The sequence below is a fragment of the Haliaeetus albicilla genome, chromosome 28 (genome assembly GCF_947461875.1).
Source record: "Haliaeetus albicilla chromosome 28, bHalAlb1.1, whole genome shotgun sequence".
NCBI classification, from domain to species: Eukaryota; Metazoa; Chordata; class Aves; order Accipitriformes; family Accipitridae; genus Haliaeetus; species Haliaeetus albicilla.
Window position 1 is genome coordinate 899,477 of NC_091510.1, and position 19,647 is coordinate 919,123.

At 47.1% G+C, this 19,647-nt stretch overlaps 2 protein-coding genes and 1 long non-coding RNA gene across 10 annotated transcripts in view; 1 reads left to right on the forward strand and 2 right to left on the reverse strand.

Moving 5' to 3' along the window:
- On the forward strand, window positions 1-13,850 carry GSG1 (germ cell associated 1). 8 transcript variants are annotated; one of them, XM_069773409.1, is made up of 8 exons: window positions 1-180; window positions 267-403; window positions 1,129-1,197; window positions 5,521-5,839; window positions 8,364-8,411; window positions 11,179-11,331; window positions 11,451-11,562; window positions 12,650-13,850. In XM_069773409.1, the coding sequence occupies exons 3-8, from the start codon at window positions 1,183-1,185 to the stop codon at window positions 12,963-12,965; spliced, it is 963 nt and encodes a 320-aa protein (XP_069629510.1). In that variant the 5' UTR covers window positions 1-180; window positions 267-403; window positions 1,129-1,182; the 3' UTR covers window positions 12,966-13,850. The 8 variants fall into 8 exon arrangements, with proteins under 8 accessions (XP_069629510.1, XP_069629511.1, XP_069629504.1 ...); XM_069773410.1 differs by having other exon boundaries at window positions 5,521-5,713; XM_069773403.1 differs by having other exon boundaries at window positions 267-369; window positions 1,125-1,197; window positions 5,521-5,908.
- Window positions 9,467-12,688, reverse strand: LOC138682489 (uncharacterized). Its single transcript, XR_011322576.1, has 2 exons — window positions 12,602-12,688; window positions 9,467-9,637 (listed from the first exon to the last, which is right to left on the reverse strand). It is a non-coding gene; the product is annotated as an uncharacterized lncRNA (long non-coding RNA).
- The window catches only part of FAM234B (family with sequence similarity 234 member B), a 22,010-nt gene continuing 16,149 nt past the window's right edge, over window positions 13,787-19,647 (reverse strand). The window contains exons 9-13 of the mRNA XM_069773402.1: window positions 18,122-18,203; window positions 17,719-17,874; window positions 17,001-17,118; window positions 16,274-16,500; window positions 13,787-15,850 (exon numbers count right to left, since the gene is read on the reverse strand). Of these exons, the coding sequence (XP_069629503.1) occupies window positions 15,845-15,850; window positions 16,274-16,500; window positions 17,001-17,118; window positions 17,719-17,874; window positions 18,122-18,203 (589 nt within the window). The 3' untranslated portion in view covers window positions 13,787-15,844. The remainder of the gene's footprint in view (window positions 15,851-16,273; window positions 16,501-17,000; window positions 17,119-17,718; window positions 17,875-18,121; window positions 18,204-19,647) is intronic.

Here is a 19,647-nt window from a genome sequence, read left to right on the forward strand (position 1 = left end):
TTTGCAGTCTGTCACTGGGTTTGTGAAGTCTGGCTCCCTCAGTGTCACTGCCACCCGGAGCCATCCTGCTTTCTGTGTGGCAATAAGGGAGGGGACCCAGCGCTGGACGGTCTTCCTGTAAAAACAGCAAAACCAGGAGCGGTGGGAAGTGTCATGTGCAAGGAATGTGTGGAATGAGGGGTGAGTATGAGCCCGTCTTTGTCCAGGTTTCACAGAGCCAGTTCTGGTGTAAATAGCTGCTCTTTCTCCTCTCTTTTCCTCTTCAGGACAGCTGAAGAGCCAAAGTCAGGACAGCAGATGATCCCTGCCGCCCCCGGGGAGGATTGCTGCATGGGGGGCTACGAAGAGCCGTGTGCCTCTTGAGACCTGCCAGTTAAGTATTGCAGTTTCTGGGCCCTCGCTGGTAAGGGCTGCTCGCTTTTCTTTCCCACCAGCAGCCCTGGGAGTTGAGGGTGTCCCTTTGGGGCAGGATACACCCTAAATACGTATGTGATACAGCCAGAGTAAAAAAATGCATCACTTGTAAACGCCCGGGCTTTTTTAGAGTTGGCAATCTCCACAGAGGTGTTGTGCTAAGACTGTGTTTTGCATTTCGTTTCCTTGTTTTGTTTCTATAAGCCAAGCGCTTGGCTGATTGTGCAGGAAATCAACTGCTATGGGCATTCACTTCAATGGGCGAACTTTAAACGAGTCACCAGGGACTGGCTGCTGCTGAGTTCAAAGAGAAAGAGACATCCAAAACCTCTAGCCAAGCCAAGTTATGGTGGGAAATATCAAAGAGGAGAAAACTCGAAGGCACAACAGGGTGAAAGACAGATACAGCTTGGTTTTCCTGTCCATAATTGGTCAGATTAAGGAGAGGCTGGAAGGGAGATTTTAAAAAAAAAAAAAAACCACCATAAAATTTTGCTGAGGGAAGTTTGTTGAACATCAGGATATGTGCTCTAGTGTTTATGTTCTATGAGCTGTGTGCAATAATCTGGGGATGGAAACACGTTTAGAAAGTTAATATGGTACTTGACAAAATATTGGAAAATATATTAAAAAGAATAGTTCTGTGCAGGGCAGAAGTTAGAGCAAATGCCCTACTGAGCTCTTCCATTCATTCCTGCTTTTTTCTTTCCCCAGTGATTTCAGAAGTCTCCCCAGGCTCAGATAACTCAAAGATAACTCACCCCCGCCATGTCCCCAGCTGAGGTAAAGAAGCTGCGTTCATAGAAATGGAAAAAGAGGAGGATAAAGGGGGGAAAAACATAAAGGGAAGGAACAGAAGTCCCAGCACATGTGAGCAGCAGGGACTCCCAAAACAAAGGCTAGAGAAAGATTGCCATCTTCTGGAAGGATAAATATCTGCCATTATTCAGAATACTAAATCTGATATGCGTATATTTTTGAAACCATAGCATATTTCTGATGAATTTATTTTTAAATCTGAATTCTTATCCCTATAAATCTAATTCAGTCTCATTTCATCAATATATATGCTGTGATCCCAGCTTTAGAAACTGACATAGCATCCTGGATTTTAATGAGACTCTCAGCAAGCTTAAAATTAGGAACATGTTAACATTAAGGATTATCAGTAAAGAGATGGACTTTATCTATTCTTGAGCCTGAAACCCAGGCTTTTTTTTTTACTATTTAGAAGCCAAACTTAAGGTGCCCAGATGCGGAGAGACTCACCAATGAAAAAAAAATAAAGATTTCCACTCTCCTTTTAAACAGCATCAGCTGCTGTTCTACCTACTTCAGTAAATTAAGTACATCTGTGTCCAACAGAACCTCGTTATTAATAAAAAAACCTGCAGACTGTCCACGGAGCACAGAAACATTTAGCATTGCTTTCAGTTAGCCCGTCTTAGAAATGATTATCTCTATTAGAGGAGTTTATGCAGTGACGGGGATTAAAATAGCCGCAGAGCTACGGACCATTCTGCTCAGGGCAGGAGGGGTCAGGAGCCCCTGGTAGCAGAGCCCACATGCGGGACCACGAACCTGTGGGCTCCGTCTGCCGCCTGTGCTGTGCAGGGACTGTCACGGGCGGTGTGACACCCAGAGCTGGTGTCACCCAGAGCTGGTGTCACCCAGAGCTCGTGCCACCGGCCTCCCAGGCTCTGGGCTCTGGTGTTGGAAGCAGGGGATGGACCACTGGTGTCCTCTGGCCTGCAGAGCAGCAGGGCAGGCATGCAGGGAATCTGCCTCCCTCCCTCCCAGTGGTGGTGGGAGCCTCACCCGCTTGGCACTGGGCGAAGCCTCCGTGGGGAAGATGGGGTGCGCGCCTTTGGGATGCTCCTCTGCCTTGCGGTTTGATTCGATGCGGTGCTGCTCCATGCCCGCTAGTGACCGTTCGTTCTCGTAAGAGGTGATGCCATTCTTACTTTTCACTGTTCTGATACCAAACGAGGGTGTGTATCAACACCCTCAGGTATTGTGGGAGCCTTTAAACTTTCAGGACAGGAGCTCAGAGGGAACTTGGGGTGAGTGTGAATCTTCCTGTCTCTCCTTACTAGCTTCCCACATTCATCCAATGTGAAGCTGCTAGGGGCTGGGAAGTTCCAGGTGAACTTCGTGCCTTGGTGCCACTATGAGGGACACCGACAGTCTTCCCCATGCTCCCACCCTCTGAGTTTTGGACTTTTTTGACTCGTGACTGTTTCACATACCTCTGTCACGGTGCTGATGCACCCATGGGGAGAGCTGGATTGCCATCTCTTCAGGGTCTGAAATCCTCAGTCCTCACAGCAGATGCAGTCGCATAAACTTTCCCCATTTTTTCCTTCTCTCCTTTCTGCAGCTGGTATCCCCGGGCTGGGGGGCTTGTGGCCTTTGCCATTCTGCTGAGACACTGCACAGGGCAAGGGGTGACCTGATGCCAAGCGTGCTGGTAGTTTCTGAGCTAAGGTCACTCGTCCCCTGAAGCACTGGCCAGAGAGCCACCAGCTCGCTCCATACAAGCTCCCAAAGAGCCACCACATGGAGACGGCTGGGATCTATCTGGTTTTTACAGAAACTTTCTACTCAGTCAATACAGGTCACCAGTCTGCACTTAATCCCAGCACCAATCACTTGCCGTATAATCTCCCAGAACAGCTGTGCTGTGATTGCATTGTGGATTACAAAATGACCATTTTCCACAAAACAGCTGCTGGCTGGAGGGATAGCATTTAATAATCACTTGGGGGGGTGAGGGAGGAGGGGAGGAGACAAAGGAGAAAGGGGTTTTGAGGCAATTGGGTTTCTTGGAGGATCTAGAGATGAGCAAACCAGCAGACAAAGCGTGAGTGCCATTTCTGTATTTCTCCTCCAAATTAACAGGACTTCAGGGACTTGCTGCCAAGGTAAATTCAACTCTCTTTCCTTTTGGGGTTATCTAGGTACTGTGGTCAGTTATTGTCAGTAAGTGCTTGGCTTTTATGGAGGGAAACTTTTCTGACAATGTTCTCATGAAGGAGTAGTTCAGATTTGCTTCTCATTCCCTATGTCCTCTGCATCCTTGATACAGTTCCTTCTTCTCACTCATTTGTTTCTTATATTTTTTTCCCTTTTTTGTTATCACTTGTTCTGAAATTATATGGCCTTTCAACTACTATCACAAATCAACTGGAGAGAATATTTTTCCCACTATTGAAGATTTAAATTAGAAAAATTATTTTTGTCAATATTATGAGTGGAAAGATTTTTTTTTTAAATAAAAGCATGAGCAAACTGAAACCTGATGACAGAAAATCTTATAATCAAGCATTGATGAAAAACTGAAAAACTTTGTGTACTGAAGGTTTCTATTTTCAGATGAAAAATCATGTTTTTGAGGAGAGCAATTTTATCTGTAATTTCCTTTTCAATCATAAGCCAAATTTTCCACTGAAAAAAACCTTCAGTGAGGAATTTGCCACCAACCTTAGCCAGAAACCTTCACATAATTAACTGTTCCTAGTAGGTAACTGCTCTGTGAAAATGGTGACACCCAACATGCCTTCAGATCATGGAAGTCATTAGTTATGATATCACTAAGATGTTACCATCTCCAGGGTGCAGCATCTCCATTGCTGAAAGAAAGAAATGCTCTGGTGCAGAGAAAAAAGGAGCCAGAGCATAAAACAATACAGGAATTTTTCAGGAGCTGGGTATTTTCTTGCCTTCGACGAGAGTGTTCTGGATCAGTTACTGTTTCCTCAGTGTGATGAGATGCTAATGAAGTCCTGCTTTCCAAGAGGAGCTTCAGTATCATCTTTATTGACCACATTTCCGAGCTTGCTGGTTAACAGAACAAATGCTTCTAACTGCACCACTTTTAGCTATGGTGCAGTCACAAACAATGCAAAGCTCAGTCTCGTATCGTTTATTTATAGTAGTGTCCACAGTACGCTGGGCCTTTCTCACACATTCAGCGTTGGGTGAGTCAACCGAAGTTATGTGAAGAGGACGGGCAGCAAGCACTGTCTGCACAAACTGAATCTATTCATGGGCAAATAGATTTTGAGAGTCATAAATAGGAAAAGGTGGGAGTATCTGGATGAAGTTGTGCCAAACATAGGGAGTGCCATGTGGGAAGAGGCATGCGTTGATGACATGAAAGTTGATGTGTGGGTAGATGACATCTAATCAATCCATGGAGTGATAAGTTGGGGTTCTCAGAAGTCAGTGCAAGGTTTTGTAGGAATCGTAAAATCTTAAGCTTCCCTCTGAGTGAGAAAGACCACACGACCCTGGCACACAAACTGCTTTCTGAATTACTTTTTCCTGATGAGATGAAACTGGGAAGAGTGTTTGTGGCAATGTTTGCTCTTAAAAAAACCCACCCTTTGGCACTTTATGTGAAAGCAGAGACACTGTCGTCCCACCACCCTACCAAATTTCTGGTGTGCAGAGCAGTGCTTGCTCAGGTGGGAGGTGCTGCTCTGGGGTTTGAACTCGAGCTGCCAGCTCTGGATAGCTGGGTCTCCCTCCTGAGCAGGTCACTGCTTTGATGTGTGACCTCCAGTGATCTGGGAACATTTTCCTGCCTTTCCCCACTGTGAAATCAATACACTCCCTACCTCCCTAGTTACAGTAATGAACTGCTTGAAGAAGTGTTTTGGGACACTTGGCAGCAAGAATTCTCATTTCATTGGACAGAGCATTCATCATGCCCCAACTAAAGGCAACACATGGTATTTGGGGAAGTTGGTTAACAGTTTTTTCCTACCATCTCTGAGATGGAGTGAATATGATGTCCCTTTTATTTTGCTCATGTGATCACACACCCCAATGCACTCAGCCCCGCTGTGTCTGCTGGGTCACCCGCTCTTCCCCAGTACAGATATTCAGTGTACTTCGAAACGGTTGAAGCTAACCTATTGCTCCACCGCCCTGGCTTTCAGGAAATGGTTCTTTCGTGCTGGGTGAGCTGTTGGGATGCTGCGAGGAGGGCAGAGTGCTCGTATCCCCTCCCCATAGGTGCGCGCTGGGAAGAGCTGGGATTTGTAAGGCTAGGTGGGACAAGTGGCTGGTGTGACCGTCCCTCCCGTTTGTGTGTTGTAGATGGAGCTGCTGAAGGGATTTCCATGGAGCCGTGCTTTCCTGGCTGTCATCCTGAACCTGCTGGCTCTCAGCCTCTCCACCACCGCCTTGCTCGGCAGCTACTGGTGCACTGGGACCCAGAAAGTGCCCAAGCCCTTGTGTGGGAAGAGCAAAGCCACCAAGTGCATTGGTGTCCCCATGCCGCCTGATGCAGGTGCTAGCAATGTTTCATCCCAGGATGTGGTGCACTACAGCTGGGAGACCGGGGATGACCGCTTTGCCTTCAAATACTTCCACACGGGGATGTGGCTTTCCTGTGAAGAGAGCATGGAAGGGCCAGGTAGCGTCTTGCCCAGGCAGCCACAACTTCTTCCCTTGTATTTACTCCACGGGAGTTTGGAAATGAAAGGTGGGAGGCTGACAACCCTTGGGAGAAAAGCCTTCGTCATTTTCCCAGATGGCATCAGCCCTGTGCTGCTGTGGTCATTAGATTTCTGTCCTTCACTGGAATGTTTACAGAGGGGGGCAAGGGAGAATGGCTGTCTCTGGTGTGCCCTTCGGTCTACAACAGGGGCTGTGAAGTGCAAGTGGTGGTGGTGGTGGCAGTGACTTTGTGATGGCATCATCCGTCCTGATGTGAACTGGAGTGAGCCTGCTTTCCCTTTCCCTGTATGTCCACTCCCAGTCATGGCTTACTTCATGCTCTCCAGGACACATTTGTGTCCCCTCAGAAACCTAAGCAAGGTGATTTTATGCAGTGTTGTCAATTTATAGTTATCGATGTGAGGATTGCAATAGTTGGTGTTCTCCTTAGATCACCAAACTGAAAGGTTTTGTGAATTGAATAGGGAATGGACTTTTCTTAAAAAGAGGGAAAGAGAAGTACTGCCTTACAGAGACAGAGAAAACCTGGAGGGTCTGAACCCAGAGGAACTAAAGTCAGGAGGCAAATTGACCTGAGGATTAGAGCTGCCGTGTTGTAAATTTTTCAGTTGTTTTTGTGATACTGTGGCAGGTTTCAGTTGTGATTTTTTGACCATGTGGGACTGGCACTGTAAGGCCTGGAGTGCGAGGGGCTGGTCGTGCAACCCGTACGAGATCCCTTTGGTGCCTCCCTTCCCCTTTGACTTGCTCCTGCCCAGCCCTGCTGAAGCCCTTCTGCTGAAACCTGTGCCGCGCCAGCACGGGTGGATGCTCTGCAGTGCACAGATGCTCTTTACGGCCTGGCACACACATCAAGGATCAGAACTGACCCGGAAGGTGGCCAACAGGGAGATTTGTATCTAAAGATAAAGTGATGAAAATCGCTTTCATCAGACCCATTCCCCTGAGCCCACCGCCCTCCCTTCAGCTCTCCCCAAGCACAAATCTCTCACCTTCTTTAACTAAGCCACCGTTCTAGTATAGCATTTCTCATTTTCTTATCTGTTGCTGTCAGAGTTTGAAAATAAAGAACTGGTGAATAAAAGCAGACAGAAGGGGGGTGGGAGCAGGAGGGAATGTGCTTGAAACTCTCATGTCCTAACGAGAAGGCTGTTTCATTCCGAGATTTCCAGACATGCTGCGGAAGGAGATGTGTTTATTTGGGACTGCTTTGGGTTGGGGGTGTGTTTCCATGGCACTTGTGGGAATGGGACTACATCCCTTGACAGCTTTCTCTGAAAGACTTGACTGGCCACCGGGCAGCCCTGGAATAACCCCGATGCCTGAAGGAACCCAGAGAGCATGTTACATCTGGATTGCAGCAGAGCACGGGGTAGAGCACACAGTCAGTCTCAGTCCCCTGCTTCCTGTAAATCGAGTACAACCCACCCACTGCCGTGGGTGTTCGAAGCAAGTGCATAGACAACAACAACAAAAAAGGGGCTACTATGTGCAAAAGGAATTTGAGTTGAGCTGGAGAAAGGATTTCATTATTCAGGCTAATCTCAGGACCAGTTTAGATGAGCCATTACTGAATAACCTCATTAAAGTTCTAGGTGAAGTAGCAAACTGCAAGTTAATGAGGACTGCAGATGGCACTAAATTGGGTAGTGTCCTGAGAGCTGTGGATGACAGAAGTAATACAGGAGATTGGGAGAGATTAGAACTGGGGATAGAAATTAAGAAAATGAGATTCTTACATTAAAAGCAGCAGGCTGATACTTCTGGGAGAAAATACTGTGCCAAGTAGAGGAGAGGACCCTCAAATGCAGTAATGCAGTATGCAGTAAGAAAGACTTACAGATAATAATGATGGACCCTAAGCTAAGACAATAGTTTGCATCTGGCCAACGTAAAAAGCCAAAGCAAGTATGAACACCATTTGTCCAAATAGCATGCCTAAAATGTGAGGACAGAAGACTGTATTTCTGTGTGATTCTCTGCCACAGAAGAGGGACTCACATCTCTGTCATGCAGCATTTCACTTGGGAAGATTTTTTTTTTTCTTTCTTCTTTGGGAAGCAGTGCTAGGACTGCTCTGCTGAGACTGGGGTGAGTGGGAATTCACATCCTCAGCAGAAGTGGTGGGTCTGCAGTCTGTTATAAGCAACACCCTTAATAGGCCTGACCAACAGTAATGTTGTGAATGAGTAGCAACAGATTTTTTCTATTCACCGTAGGCTTGTAAGATTTACAAATTGCTGAAGTTTTTTGCTGGAAAGGCCACTTCTAGTTTTCCAGGTAGACTTTGCCTTCCCCTACCTTGCCCCAGTGAAGGTCTGGAAAGATGATCAGAAAGAGAGCAGAGGTGAGAAGATCTGATGGGTAGACTCAGGGATGACTGGAGCTATGCAGTGAAAAGAGAGTGAGGAAGAGATTTTCTTTTCCCTTTTGTACCCTGCATTGTTTTGCAAACTAATACCTTTGGCTTTGTGTTTCAGAAGAGAAATGCCGTAGCTTTATTGAGCTTTCACCACCAGCAGAGAGAGGTAAGAGCAAATCCCCATACCTCACTGTAGCTGCCCAGTGCACCTCCTTGGGATGGGGGACCTGCAACATTCCGCCTGTGTGAGGACAGCAGGGTGGGTCCCCAAAGAGCCAGGCATGGAATCCTGGCCTCATGGTTGCTAAAGGAGCCAAGATTTCCTCCCAGATATTTGCCTAAGCCTCTGCCATCTGTGAGGTCAGTGCTGGAAACCTCAGACCCCCTCCCATATGAAGTGGGATTTGTCTCATCTAATAAGTTTCCCAGTCTGAGCTTGTCATCTTGCTGTAGTCAGCAGGAAGGGGATGGATGCCACCTGAGGGCAGTCACTCCCACATACTCTACGTGTTGACTCAGTGCTTCAGTTTTGGGGCCTGACTCCGGACGCTAAATCACCTCTTACTTTGTGATAAGAGGGCATCTGAAAGTTACACTTTCACGGTGAAGTCCTTGTCTCATCAAACACAAAACTTCATTTGGGCTGGAGAGCTTACCCCTCCTGTCATTGTCACAGGTTTCAAATTATCCTGGGGATAACTTCAGTATACCTGGATGTATGTGTACCTATGCGATGGAGATTTTACTCACGGAAAGCTTTTCAATTGGTGTGGGCTTGCTAACTATACCCTGAGATGGAGGCTGGAGGCAAGTCAATTCAGAGGATGTTCCTATGTGAAGGGAAAGGCCTGGGGTGCTGAGCCTGTGTCAGCGTTCAAGCCATGAGAGCAAGGGCTGGAGCAAATGCTGGGGAATCATAACAGCCAGCAGGGAGATGTGTACTTCACATCTTCTTTTTCTGCCTTGTTTCCCCTACTTTAAAAACACTGGCAAAGACTGCTGACCTGCTTTTATAAAGCAATGCGCATTCCCAGGTGAGTGGTCCAGTGCGAGTGGCGTGCAGTGGCATCGCTCTGCGGATTAACCTGGGTCACTCTTGGCACAACAGCAGGGTAGGAAAACCTCCCCCTGCTTATTCTTTTGGGAAACAGTATTCACACAATTCACATACTGCTGGTGTTACAAGATCATTTTGAAGTCATGCAGATCTCCACTCTGTCATAAAATGAATCCCTTAACTGCATTTACTGAATGACTCTTGCATTTACCACAAAATGCTCACTTCACAGGGACTAGAAATGCATTTTTCTTGTTTCTCACCTTCTTGTGCTTCATTCCCTGCCCAGGCCTCTGGCTCTGTTGCTTCCAATGTCTTCCTTATAGGCTGTTTTCCTAAGAAAGGACGTTTATGCAACCAGATTACATGTCTTTGTAAATCTTTCTGTCTGTCCCCCCTCACACTCCTACTGCTGCTTGTCTAATTACAGCCCAACATTGATAGAAAGGCCATGGTCTGTAAGGCATTGAGCTCCTACAAATTAATTGGAAGATCACTGTGAGCTTTAGCATGACACTTGTAGTGACACTGTGGCCTTATCAGCTCTACCACCCACTTTCGCCCCTTCCTGCACATAGCATCATCTGAAGATGACCTTGGCCTCCAGCGCAGCTGCCATTATATAGTTGGGGCAGCACTGGAGAATGTGGTGTGACTGCTGATTGCAGGCTGGGCTGGCTGAGCTGGATGTGTGGAGAGCAGCTCCACATTATGCGGGCAGCATTGCAAGACCAGATCGCACAGCATGTGTGGGGAGCCTGGACTCACAGGGATGATGCAGAGACCTCTGTGCACATGTGGTGCTTGCAGCCTCCAGGACACTTTTGGCAGTCTGACCTCTAATGAAGTAGTCTCCCTGATCGTGCTGCAGCAAGGAAGCCAGCTCCTTTAAGCAGGGAATGCAGCTCATCAATTTCTGCTAAAGAGCTGGGTGACTCTGTGGCACTAATGACGTTGAGGCGTCAAGTCAGTGCCACATTAATGAGGGTTTTCTTCACACTCCTTTTCCCCAGTTGAATGTCTCCTCTACGGCCATGAATAGTTGCTAACAGTAGTGTTCACAGTGCTGCTTCATTTGCCAGATTAGTATTTCTTCCTCAGTGAATCCTGTGCTTTACCACAGCCCAGCATTACAGAGTGCCTTTTCTCTTTCTCCTCCAAGTCCTACTGCACAGTGAACCCCACTCATAATCCCATCATGAAAGCACCTGCACTCTGTGCAAGCAGCAGGGTGAGTGGTGAACATTATTGCCCTAGCTGGATATTCACCCCAAGGAATGTAGTTTCTTTTTAACTGGGGTTTCAGTGAGAAATACAGGCTTGCAAGGGGCTTCCTGAATTCCAGAGGCCAGGTCCCAGCCACAGCTGTGAGTGCACCATCCAGTTCTTTACTTAACCAGTTGAGTCCCAGGTTAAAAGTTGTTTGCTTCCATTGGTGTGATTCAAAACCTACTCTGAAGGTCACTACGCTAATGGGTAAGAACCTTCTAACGTCCAGCTTGGATGTGTTCGTGGCCAACCTATGACCACTAGGTCTTGTTCTAATACTCAGCAGCTTTCCCCCATCTTTTTTCCCTTGGTTTCCTCCTTGCTGTTTATAAATAATGCTGGCTTCTTTACAGACAGCATTTTAGTTCCTCTCAGCTTTTCCCATGCCAGACTAGCCAAGCCATCTTCTGTGACAGACTCTCGGTCTCCTTCAGCATCCTTTGAGCCCTTGTTTACAGCCTGGGGGGATTGCTTTTGGGTGTTTGTTGTTTTCCTTCTTTCCCTTCTTTCCAGAGGACATCCTTCCAGGATTGGGTTGGGAAGGGGGAGTACTCTCCCTTGCACAAGCCATCCTGCATTGATGTGAGAAGTCTCTGGTTCCCGGCAGGAATCCTGTGGCTGTCGCTGGGATCAGAGATGCTGTACATCAGCTTGCTGCTCATCAGCTTCATCCTCCTGATGGTGGAAATGCTGCATACTGGCAATCCTGTCTGTGGGCTGAAGCTCAACGCCTTTGCTGCTGTCTCCTCGGTGCTGTCAGGTGTGTTACTGCAGGCTTGGAATCGCAGCAGCAGGAGAGCGTCCTCTCCCATGCAAGGCTGAACTATGCTGCTCTGGCTCCTGCTGTAACTCCTTCGCTTTTTTGTCTTTTGTGTCCAGGTCTCCTTGGGATGGTGGCACACATGATGTACACTCAAGTCTTCCAGGCAACGGTTAATCTGGGACCAGAGGACTGGAGACCGCACTCATGGCACTACGGCTGGGCATTCTAGTGCGTGAGCTCTGAAGTCATCTTCACCTCCCCAACCATTTGGGCTTCAGCCATGCTCCACCCTGCCAAAACCCACCTCCTCCTTTCTTGACCTTCTGTGTTTCCAAAGACGGGTGTACCATGGTTCTCCTACTGCTAATCCCCTGTTTTTGCCTCATCCCCTGCTTTAACAAACAGTTCCTGAGTTACTTAAATGAGTAGCTACCAAGGACTGGCAAAGAAATGGGGTCACAGCTAAACAAGTGCCTTCAACCCTGCTGGCTAACCAGGTTTGCCCCTACACTGGTTTACCGTTCGGTCTCAGCACTTCCCTGTGTGCAAAGGCCAGTGTCATGCTTGTGATGATGCTCTCAAACATGCCTTGTTTTTCTGCAGTTTAAATGAGTTCCATACTGGTTTGGCATCTTCACTAATCAATGTCCAGAGGGCCTATTCCTGCAGCACCAAGCCTAGACACATGCTTAAAGATGTGGACACTGTAGCCAGGAAGAGCAGCTGCAAAAAGCAGGTGGCTCAGGGTTTCTTTCTCTAAAGGCTAAAGAAGCCAACTCCAGCCAATATGCCATAGCTGACTTGAAAAACAGCGGGGTGAACCTTGCAAGTGCCCATGGAAAGTGCAGGCTCAATTTGCAATGCTGTACTCACGATGACCACGTTGATTCTTAAGACTTAAACGCTCCAGTGCCAGATGCCAGCTGTGGACATCAGCACGGCCATCTGGTTATGCTCAAGTGGGCATGCCTCGTGCCAGGAAGACACCGAGCAACCCTGCAACTCAGAGCTTGCTTTCAAGCTGTGCTGTCCTGCTCTGACCAGTTACAGACTTTCCTGCTGCCCTTTTATTTTCCCTGTATCCCTCCCTTCCCTGTGACAGGGACAACCAGTATCTACCCCACTGATATAAGAAGGACCTTGTGGTGGGATAACCCCTAAGAACTGTAAAGTTATGAGCTTTAGTCTTTCTAGTTCATGTCCATGCCCAGCAGCTTGTGCCTGGCAAATGAGGGTGCGTCACAGTGCATGCGGTTCAGCTCCTTACCCCACCTGGCTTCTCACAGCACGTGCTGTTCTTGTGTCTCTCCTGTAGCATGGCCTGGGCCTCCTTCACCTGCTGCATGGCCTCTGCCGTCACCACTCTCAACACCTACACCAAGACGGTGCTGGAGTTCAAAAGGAACCACATCAAGGGCTACGACGGGAGCTTCAAGGACCAGCCTCAGCACCACCAGTGCTTCCTACAGCAGCAGATAAGCAGCTACTACGAGCCCCATGACAAGCCCCTCCATTCAGTCTCTGAGGGAGTCGACTTCTACTCTGAGCTGCAGCAGAAGGTGCTACAGCGGGAACCAGAGTTGGAGCTGGATGAGGTCTTGGGACAGACGATCGGGGAGGATCGCTGTTAGGGATGAGCACGCAGGGGCAGAGCAGCGGGGTTTGGGAGGCACGAGAGCTCTGAGCGGAACACTAGCACCACTGTTAGCAAGTTCTCCAGGAGCAATTCCTGCCTCCACGGTTTGGGGAGCGGGAAGAGAACACCAGGGCAACAGCAGTGCCAACAGGAGCAGGGTGGGTCCTCCCTGATCATGGTTTGATGGTGTCCTCAGCTGGGACAGGGACTGGAGGGACACGTTGGTGCCAGCTGTCTCCAAGCGCTTTCAGACAGAATCAAGGCAGATGTCCTAATCCCAGCAGTATTGCGCCTGGGAATAGTCAGTGCCATCCAGCTGGCAAATTGCAGTGGTGGTGTCACTCTTTGGGTGGTGTCACATTGGTGTTCCAGCAACCCTCCAGGCTCAGTGCTACGGTGAAGGGCATCAGTGCTCATATTGATTGGCCGTAATCCTCTCTGAACACCTTATTTATTCTTCATTTCCAGGCCCACCCCCCTCTTCTCCCTGCCCCTAGATTAAAAGTGCTGCTGCAGTAGGAATGGGAGGTTGCTTTCAGACACCTCCCTCCTGCTCTTTCCTATCTGTAATGACACCCACATGCTCTCTTCTTGCTTTTACCCCCAAAATCTCCCATTCTGAGGTACTTTCCCATCTGTCTCCTTCTACTGTGCTTCTCCACAACCTTTAAGAATCCTTGGCTGGGCTTTTGCTTTTTTCTTTGTTTCTCTTCACCTTGTCCCCTTTTCTCCATTGTAAAAATATCACAGACAATCCCCAAACCAAGCAAACTCCTAATCTCTCAAAGGTGAAACACTGGTTCACATGACACATGATGCTGTACAGAGTATTTATTTGCTCCACTTCAGTTCACAGTTCAAATACATTTTCCCAACGATATACAGACAGACTCTTTATTCACAGTGGGGATGTGTGTGTGTGCAGGCAGGGTGAATTCACATTATGGAGGAGCTAACATCACTGCACTTGAATATCAATTCTCTCAGGAAGAACCTCAGGAGAATAACTATTTCAGGTAACAGCCGCTTCACCTTTCCCAGCAAGGTGGTGGCTAGACAGGAGGGAAGGGGCACTCCTGTTTAATCCTCATATGTTACTGGTCCTCACACTATCAGTCCCTATTAGGCAGCTGTATTAACTAAGCCGTCTGGAGGAAAATGCCAGGCCTAGAGCCACTGCTACAGTTATGCTAATATATACAAAGCTATTTACACAAAAATACCATTAAACATATACAAACTGTTCACAGGCTCTGACATTAAGAGAGCAGGGCCCAAGGACCAGCCTTGGGACTTACAGCTAATCCTGAAGTGCTATCCTGGAAGCTTTATAGGGAGATGCAGGGACAGAGAAGAGAGAGGGTGATACAGCAAGGAGAGGTGTCAAGAGCCCAGGAGAGCAAAACCATGGTAGATATGCCCACATGGAGGGAGTGTCAAAGTCCTGCCATCACCTCACCACTCACAGGGAAGTGCAGGGAGGCTGGAAGGGCACGTGTCAGCAGGAGGATGGAAGAGTCCTTTGCAATCCTCATCTCAGCCTGGCTCTGCCTAACGTCAAAGGTCAGACCTAGAAAGGCATACCGGGAAGACAGTTCCTATATTGTTGTCCTGCGCTGTGGGGAGCTGCTGGGGCAACAAAGCAGTTGCTTTTTATATGGTCATTTATATTACAAGAAAATTCATGTAGATGCTCTGCAACTACAACACAGGAGACTGATGGCACACTCAGAGGCACAGTTCAAAGCACTAAACACACTGTGAGCAAACGTGCCCTGGGGGTAGTCTGCTCCTCCTGGAACTGCACATAGGGCTGGGCTGGCAAGGCTGGCAAGGGAATGGTTGAGCCCAGAATAGGGATAAAATGCACAAAAAAGCTTTCCAGTTCTGCCTCTGTCTAAGCCTCTAAACCCCGAAGCAGTGGTGTGAGAATCAGCTTTGCTGTGACTGGATCTAGTGTGATCTCCACAGTGCCAGCAGGGATCTGTTGGGAATCTATCCCAAAAGGGCTGTGATGCATTTGCAAAGGAGGACTCGGCCCACTGGACTGCAGTGTGATGTTACAGTGACACTTTGGCTTCATAAAAAGTTTAGGGATGGACAGAAATAAGATGTGAACCTTTTTGCTTCTACATCACCCACATGAACCTGTCCTGAACTTGGGACTGGGGAAAGAAATATACATGTACAAGGGCTGGCAAATGCTGTGGGGACCATCTTTCTCAAGATCAGGTGATTCAGCCAGAGAGCTAGTTTGTCTGTGAGTTTGGGGACAGAATGAAGAAGAGGGCTGAAAGCATAGGAAAGGCTGTAGGCAAGACTAGCCCCGCAGGAGCCAGACAGAGGCTTCTCTCCAAAAATATAAAGATTAAAGCAGGTGGTGTCCTTTAGCCACACCATTTGCCTTGAGTCATCATGGCCCACTCTAGGCCTAGAGCTTATTTGACTGCCTGGAAATACTGTCTGGACATAAAAAGGAGTGTCCTCAATCTCATTCATAAATTAAACATACAAAAAATATACATATATTGTATAAATTGATACACACATATATATATAAAAAACCTGGTTTTATATATATATGTATGTATGTATGTATGTATGTATATAAATTCTAAATTCACATTTCTGTATTACCTGGAGGGAAGCATGCAAGAACGGCATATGGAGGGGGAGACGCTGAACAAGGTTCCTCTGGTACAGGACAGGTCTGCCCAGGACAAACCTGCCTCCAGCAGCATTCCTCAGAGAGCTGAAGCAGGGGGAAGTGCTTTTAGTCCCTCTATACAGCAGTTTTCCTGAAGATCCACAGAGCAGCTTCCTGTATTCCCCATACAGGCCATGGGTCCAACCAAAATCTGAGGAACCACCAGGCTAGAGCTGCAGAAGGAAAGGCAAACAAAAACTAAGGCCAAAACCTATTATCATCCAGTCTGGTAGAGGAAAGTGGTAATTCACAGGTCAGCAACTGAACTTGGGCACCAACTATATGGAGGACCCTTGTCTGCCCATGTCAAAACAAGTGATCCCTGTCCCACCTCTCTGTTCCCTCTGTGAGTCTCTCAGTCCCTTATCATCAGCATCCCTGGTTCTAAGATCCTCCTTGTCCAACTGCCAAAGTACAGCTGGGCTTCACAATCTGTCCAGCTTACGCCCAAAGGGGCAGCCAGTCATCTTGCAAACAGACTCTTTGCATCCCACCAGGCTCTTTGCATCTCAAAGAGCACCCAACTGTGTCTGGAGAGAAGAGATCAAATGTTTTCAAAGGCCTGGATTTCATTAGGGATTCCCGAACAAACTCACCTTCTGAGGAAAGTCAACAAATTTCAGCCGGGCAAGAAATCGCCTCACTTCTCCACGGCTGATTTTGGGAGTAGTGGTGTCCTTTAGCCACACCATTCGACCTTGACTCATCATGGCCCACTTCAGGCCCAGCTTGCTGACCGAGAGAAATCCTGGCTGTTTTTCAGAGGTTGCAGTTGTTGTCACAGTGATGTGAAATGCATCCTTCTGGAGATCGTTAATTCCAACTGGTCCATCAGAAAAGGGTGAGAAAATATTGGTGAGGAGTAAATGATTACATTTCTTCCAGAAGAAATCTTACAGTGTTTACTAAGTCAAAACATCCACTGGAGTGAGGGTATATACAGTCTGACTTTACAACTCCGTGGACCTTAGTTAATCAGGGAAAATTATTATAAGTTAAAAATTTTCCATGGAAATAAAGTGAAATTTAGATCAGAAATGGAAGGGTTTGGTTCCAGGTGATGTTTCTGAGCTTGACATAGGAGATGCACATACTTCAATAATGCAGTTCACTTTCAGCAGCTATTGTTTTACCTCTACAGAAGGGGAAACTGGTAAAGCACAGGCAAGTAAACTCACTCCAGCCACTGCAGAATGATCTGTACAGACCTCAGAAATCCCTCAGGTGCTACCTTTAATGGCACTACACCCCATTGTTTCTCACAGCTACCTCTCCCTCCGTATTTCTCTTGGCCTAGGTAGTTTCTCCTCCATTTGTACTCACCTGCTGAAGCAATGACTTTGTCTGTTGCATTAGTGAGGTCCAAAAGGACTGTAGGAAAAACAGGATGGAGGAGATAGAGGTGGTGCAGCCCTGGGCGCTCAGGTCTGGGACCAGGCTGCTGTTGGAACAAAGGACAGACAAAAATGTTACAGCTGGCTAGCAAAGAGGAGTTTAGCTTTGCCAAATAAATAAAGAAGTTTTCTGACACTGCCGTCTTTACATGGATCAGAGAATCAAAAACTATATGGTTTTACAGAGACGAAATCCTGCAAAGTTTTTTTTCTAAAACATAATTTGCTCCACAACTTCTGGTTGGTAAGGTTGAGATGTGACTCTGTCAAAGCCAGCTTGATGGGTGAAGCTACAGTCTGGAAGTTTGAGTCTCCCTGCTGACTTGTGTGCCTGCATGCAGAGAAGTAGTGCTCTGGGGCTGGGAACAAATCTGCAGTAAAAATATCTCAGTGTTGCAGAAAAAAAATGAAATTCACACGGAAAGTTTTGATTTTGTGGATGCAAACTTTCTGTCCACAAAGCTTTCTGGTGAAGACTTTGCACACAAAACCTCCTGCGTTCAGGCTCAGAGAAGTCAGAGTGTCAAAGCAAGAGGAAAAGATGTCCCTGACAGCCACCTTCTATGGCAGGTTTAAAGTTCAATTACATTAGGAATATAAGACAGAGACTGCACGTGCCTCAAAGTGAAGAAAGGATGCTTGCTCACCAAACTTTGTAACACAGGCTGTGCTTCATCAGCCCAGAAGAGAAAAACAGACTTCTTGTCCAAAGTCATGACTGACAGTGCATCGAGTTGTTGCTTCTGCCATGGGAGTTCCTGGTTCCAAACAGGGAGGCCGGATTTGCCATCTATCACCACCACCTCAAGGCAGGGGGAGAGACCTAGCATTAACAAGTGTCCAGGTGTGGGCGTACAGAGAGGCCCCTTGCAGTGGCATGGCCTGTGCTGTTCTCTTTCATGCCTGGCGCCACACAGTGATGAGTGTCGGCCACAGAAATGGGAAAAGCAAGGAGCAAGGAATGATTGTCCCAGGGAATGATTGTCCCTTTCTACCCAACCTCCCTCACTCCTATGCTGCCACTGCCCTCCTTGCCTTCGCTTGTTTTACCTTTTTGTTCCCATCTCCGGTCTGTGCTTGCAGCATGAAGTCCAGAGTTTGGTCAGCACCAAAGTAACCTGGTACAGGCTGGCTGCAAATGTGAAAAAAGAAACACTCAGCCCCGTGGCAGAAAAACAGGGATTTCAGATGGAGGCAGCACAGTTGCTTTCATCCTCCATTCTGTCTCTTAAAAAGGCAGTACTTGCTGTGCTAAGACAGACCTTCAATCCACTCAGAACTGTTCTGTCAGGAACCATTTGTTGGTGGATCAGAAAAGTGAAAAACGATCAAACAGCCCATGGTGCTTGTTAGCCACACTTCATCCATATGGGGGACATCCCTTGATAGGCTGTGTAGACACCTGTCTACCACCCCGAGACATGACTCTGTATTATTCTTCCCTTATCATGAGAAACTGTAGTTTTGCTATGGTCATAAAAAATTGCCCAGCCCTTTCAAAATGCATCAGCACATTTGACCTCCTGCTGAAAGTGTATTTCCCAAGCTGCCTTAGCTGTGAGAAATGGCTCTTAATATACTCACCATTAATGTCAGCCCATGATTCTTTGTTTTCTTACTTCTGGCAATTTTACAAGCCTTTTTATAACCTTCAGCATTTTAAATGAAGTCCCCTCTCATCCTCTCCCTTCTGGGTGACATAACACTATTACTTGAATCTCTCTCATTATAACTCTTTTCTAACCATCTTGCTTGCCTTTGGCTTTCTGACTCTTATCTCTGTCTTCCTTAAATTCACCACAGCTAGACACAAGGTTCTAAATAAGCACAAACAACTTCTCAAAATTCACAGGATCAGAGATTTTATGGCAAGGCAGGTTCATCAGAATATGTCTTCCATCCTCTTGTTTATGACAGATTGCTGTATTTTACCCAATTAACCAAGTATCAGTAGGCTGACTTTGACTAGATCTACCAGCCATGAGGCTTGCTATGGAAATACAAAGATGAGATGAATTCATCACTTCTCGTGACAGTCAGTTCTAATGATTAATCTCACCCAAAGAAACAAGCCCGCATTTTCATTTTCTTGAACATGAATGCCTTTTGCTCCAAGGCACTTGTTCTTGCTGTGGCAAGATTAAAATGCCTGTTAGCTCCTGTTACTTACACATGCTTATGAACTCACCTCTCAGGCTTCTCTTTGATCATATAAACCCACCGACTTAAATCTTCCATGCTAAAGCATTTTTTCCAGCCCTTTTCTCCAATTTTTTCCAGCTTCCCCTTTAAAATGTGCATACCAGAATGGCTCCTGAACAGCAATGCCGCAGTACAGCAGTGGCTTGACTATTTATACTTACTACATCAAACAATGTCATTTGATTTACAGGCACCTTTGGCAACCAGAACCAATGGCAGTATCATGGGATGCTCCTGTACCTTGAAAGCTCTCCAGTAGCAAGAAGGAAGTAGTAGGTAGCTCTATCTTATGGGCACAAACTTAAAACCTGTCCTAAGGTGCCTCTTCTCATGTCCCTTATGGGTTACAGTCAGAGGCAGATCCCACAAACTGA

Coding starts and splice junctions, on each gene's coding strand:
- GSG1 (XM_069773403.1), top strand. Junction 8,412..11,178: donor TTCACCACCAGCAGAGAGAG/GTAAGAGCAAAT, acceptor GGTTCCCGGCAG/GAATCCTGTGGCTGTCGCTG. Junction 11,332..11,450: donor TGTCTCCTCGGTGCTGTCAG/GTGTGTTACTGC, acceptor TTTTGTGTCCAG/GTCTCCTTGGGATGGTGGCA.